The sequence below is a fragment of the Colletotrichum costaricense genome, assembly GCF_030867565.1.
Source record: "Colletotrichum costaricense strain IMI 309622 chromosome Unknown Scaffold_9.1, whole genome shotgun sequence".
NCBI classification, from domain to species: Eukaryota; Fungi; Ascomycota; class Sordariomycetes; order Glomerellales; family Glomerellaceae; genus Colletotrichum; species Colletotrichum costaricense.
The window spans coordinates 1,096,853-1,099,753 of record NW_026848238.1 but is presented as its reverse complement, the minus strand read 5'-3'; the positions used below and the strand labels follow the sequence as shown (position 1 = coordinate 1,099,753).

Sequence of the window (2,901 nt, the reverse complement as noted above, 5' to 3'; positions counted from 1 at the left end):
TTCACTGGCTCACGTCCACAAGTCCTCCGTCCCATCCCTTCTCTCTGCGTGACAAAATTTGGAGAAGAAGGCAATGGGATGGGGTCGGGAGTGAGTGGATTTCGTGGATGCTGAGTTAGCCACTTTAGAGGGTTTCCAGATCTAATTAGCAATTGTTAGGAACGGCTCCAAGAAACTCCACATTCTCTCCTCCTTTCTTTTTCGGTATTTAGAAAGGCCTAGCATGTCCGGGTTCTTCGTTGGAGACCATTTTCGTGGTGGTTGGGATTCTGGACCCGGCATCTAGACTGCCCGAGATGAGTATCAAGCGTCGAAAGGAGCGAAAAGTAGGCCCGAGGTAGTTTCGAGATTTGGGAAAACGCAGTAGGGCTAAAAAGCATATCGTCCTTTTGCTGTTTTTCTGACACAGGGCAGACGGGCAGGGGAAGATATTGAATGCCACCCTCAATCGGGAAACTGTATTCGAGGGGCAGGTGTGACTGTGCCGGATCCGATTAAACCTTTGTCAACGTTCCGAACTATGTGACCGTGCTCGATGCCGTTGGTTGTAAGCAGCCTGCCGTCCAGTTGCCGATAATGGGAACCGGAAAGGTATGACGAGTTCCATCCAAGCTGTCTCCTGCTTGGCATAGCTGCGACTCCCGGAGGTGAACTCTATAACACTACCCATCCAAGGTATTCAAGCAGGATACTGTCAATCCGATAATGCCAAGCCCCTTCTTCCGATGTCGAGATGATGCGATTCCCCGCTTCAGATCTGGCACGTCAAAGGAAGAGATTGCCGACTGCCGGTGGATGCATGTGAGCTAAAATATGGTGTTGGGTGTTGAGGCTTTTGGAACACTGCAACAGAATGGTTGGTGAGACAGGAGTGCGGAATCTCGTCCGCATCGGAACCACCTCCGGAAGGCCGGTCATCTGGGCCGGTCCATTGGATCAGACTGGATTACTAACACTTGGTGTGCGTTATGGGGACGTGACAGCTAAAGAAGAAACCACAGTAGATGCCTTGTTCTATGGTAATTCAAGCGAATAAAAAAAGATGATTTTTTTCTTAGTACAACCTACTGTGTATATCCACAACCTCCGTGAATGGGTGACGAAATTATTTCGGTTCCAACTCGGTGATGGAGTAATGGAGAGGGATGGCGAATTGATGGCTCTTGGCCTTTTGCCTCAGACAACCATGCGGCTCACATAATAAGTGCCGGTAAACTGGCGAATACAAGCCTGCTATTCGTACTAACACCATAGGGAGGTTTCGATGTATGCACTCAATTGGATCAGGTGCAGCGAACTCTCCGACATGCTCAGCTTGCAAGGCAAAAGTCTGGACTGTGGGTGCAACTCCATAATAAGGCCGCGGGTGGGATCGAGGTCTTCCCGGTGCCATCTTGGCTTTTTCGCTGACTGTTCAAACGTTGTATCTTTTTTTTTTTCTCTCAATATTTTATTCGAATATTTTTTTTCTACTTATTCCAGTGAACCATCTCCACCTCGAAGAAGAGGGGCCGGCTTACAAAATAGCGTCAAGGGTATGGCATCTTTGGGATGAAGTAGTGTGATTGGACACAATGATTGGCTCCATTGGCCCTCACCACCCCCGGACCCGTAGGCCAGAAGCACGTGGTGCGATCTTGGAGGGACCGTGCGTGTGGCTTTTTGTGCGCGGCTCTTGGTCTTTTCACACTACCACGTGACTGCGTAAGCTGCTGGGGTATCCACCTGAGGCTGTGGTGGCTTTGCGGGGCCCGCGGCATCGCCGTTTGGCCGAAGTTTTGGAGACGGACACCTCAGGACGGAGCGCGAGCTAAGCCCCAACTTCTCGGGGTGGGGCAGAAGTGGCACGTGAGAGGGTGTGGCTTTGCGCCTGGAGCTGACGAATTCTTCTCCTCCCTCCAAATGGACCCAGACTACCCGCATCACGCGCGGAACAGAGAGGTAGGTACGGATAGTTCGCGGGGAAATGTCCGCACCGCGGTTCGGGGGAGGCGTAACTCGGACGGGGCGGGATCTTGGTTCCCTCTTCGGCGATGAAGAGATGGGCGGTACAACTGGTTGCCTCCTGTCGATAGCCCACGTAGTCGTTCAACGTGACTTGTATAACGATGACAAAGGTCCCTTACAATTGTGGCCGAGTTTTGCCTCGGGCCCCGTACTACCAGGCAGGGCGTGTGTCGCTGTAAGGTCAAGGTAATCAATCGTCGGGATATGCCCGAGAGAGAAAGACAGATTGAGTGAAGGCGCATGGCGGGATATGCGGAACGCCCTGTAAGCTGTAGCTGAACGGACGGGGGGTCACGATGCACCGGATCGCGGCCTCCCCCCTCATTCGGGGATGCGGAACCGTGATGGACGGTCACAGATTCTGCAGGGACTTTGAGTACTTTGCATCCGCACGTAGCCGCGGTAGGGCCACGATGCCTCGTCAGTCACCAGCGACGGCCTACCTGGGCCTTTGGCCTTTGGGGGGCAAGGCTTACACCCCAGGCCTCGTTTACCCCTCCACGACCTCGTTGGCGAGGCAGAAATGGCGACGATAGTGAGGGGCAGACGAAGCTATCACTTTTTGCTTCCTTCTGGGCCAGCTCAATGCTTGACCCTCTCCCCGTTGCTGTGCGTGTGACTGTTCTCCTCAAGCCATTGTTGATGCCCAAGCTTCAGTCTTGACTTTCCACCCCCTCCCCAGGAAACGCGGCATTTTGGTCAGTATCAATTCTCGAAATGGAGAATAGGCCAAATTTGGTGTTGAGAAAGCCCTGAAACCCCTCACTTTTCCAATAACCCCCACCACAGAGAAGCAATGCCAGAAGAACACGTCAGATTACTAACGACAAGGGCACACGATGACTCTTCGCCTCTAGGCTTTGGTCAAGGGTTCAGAAAAGCTAAAGAACATAC

General features: G+C 52.6%; 1 protein-coding gene across 1 annotated transcript; it reads right to left on the bottom strand.

Moving 5' to 3' along the window:
- Nucleotides 1-2,088: 2,088 nt before the first annotated feature.
- CCOS01_09207 (uncharacterized protein) lies at nt 2,089-2,332 on the bottom strand (the record flags this gene model as incomplete). Its single annotated transcript, XM_060457367.1, has 2 exons — nt 2,089-2,158; nt 2,229-2,332. The coding sequence occupies 2 exons, from the start codon at nt 2,330-2,332 to the stop codon at nt 2,089-2,091; spliced, it is 174 nt and encodes a 57-aa protein (XP_060312067.1).
- Between the last annotated feature and the right edge of the window lie 569 nt (nt 2,333-2,901).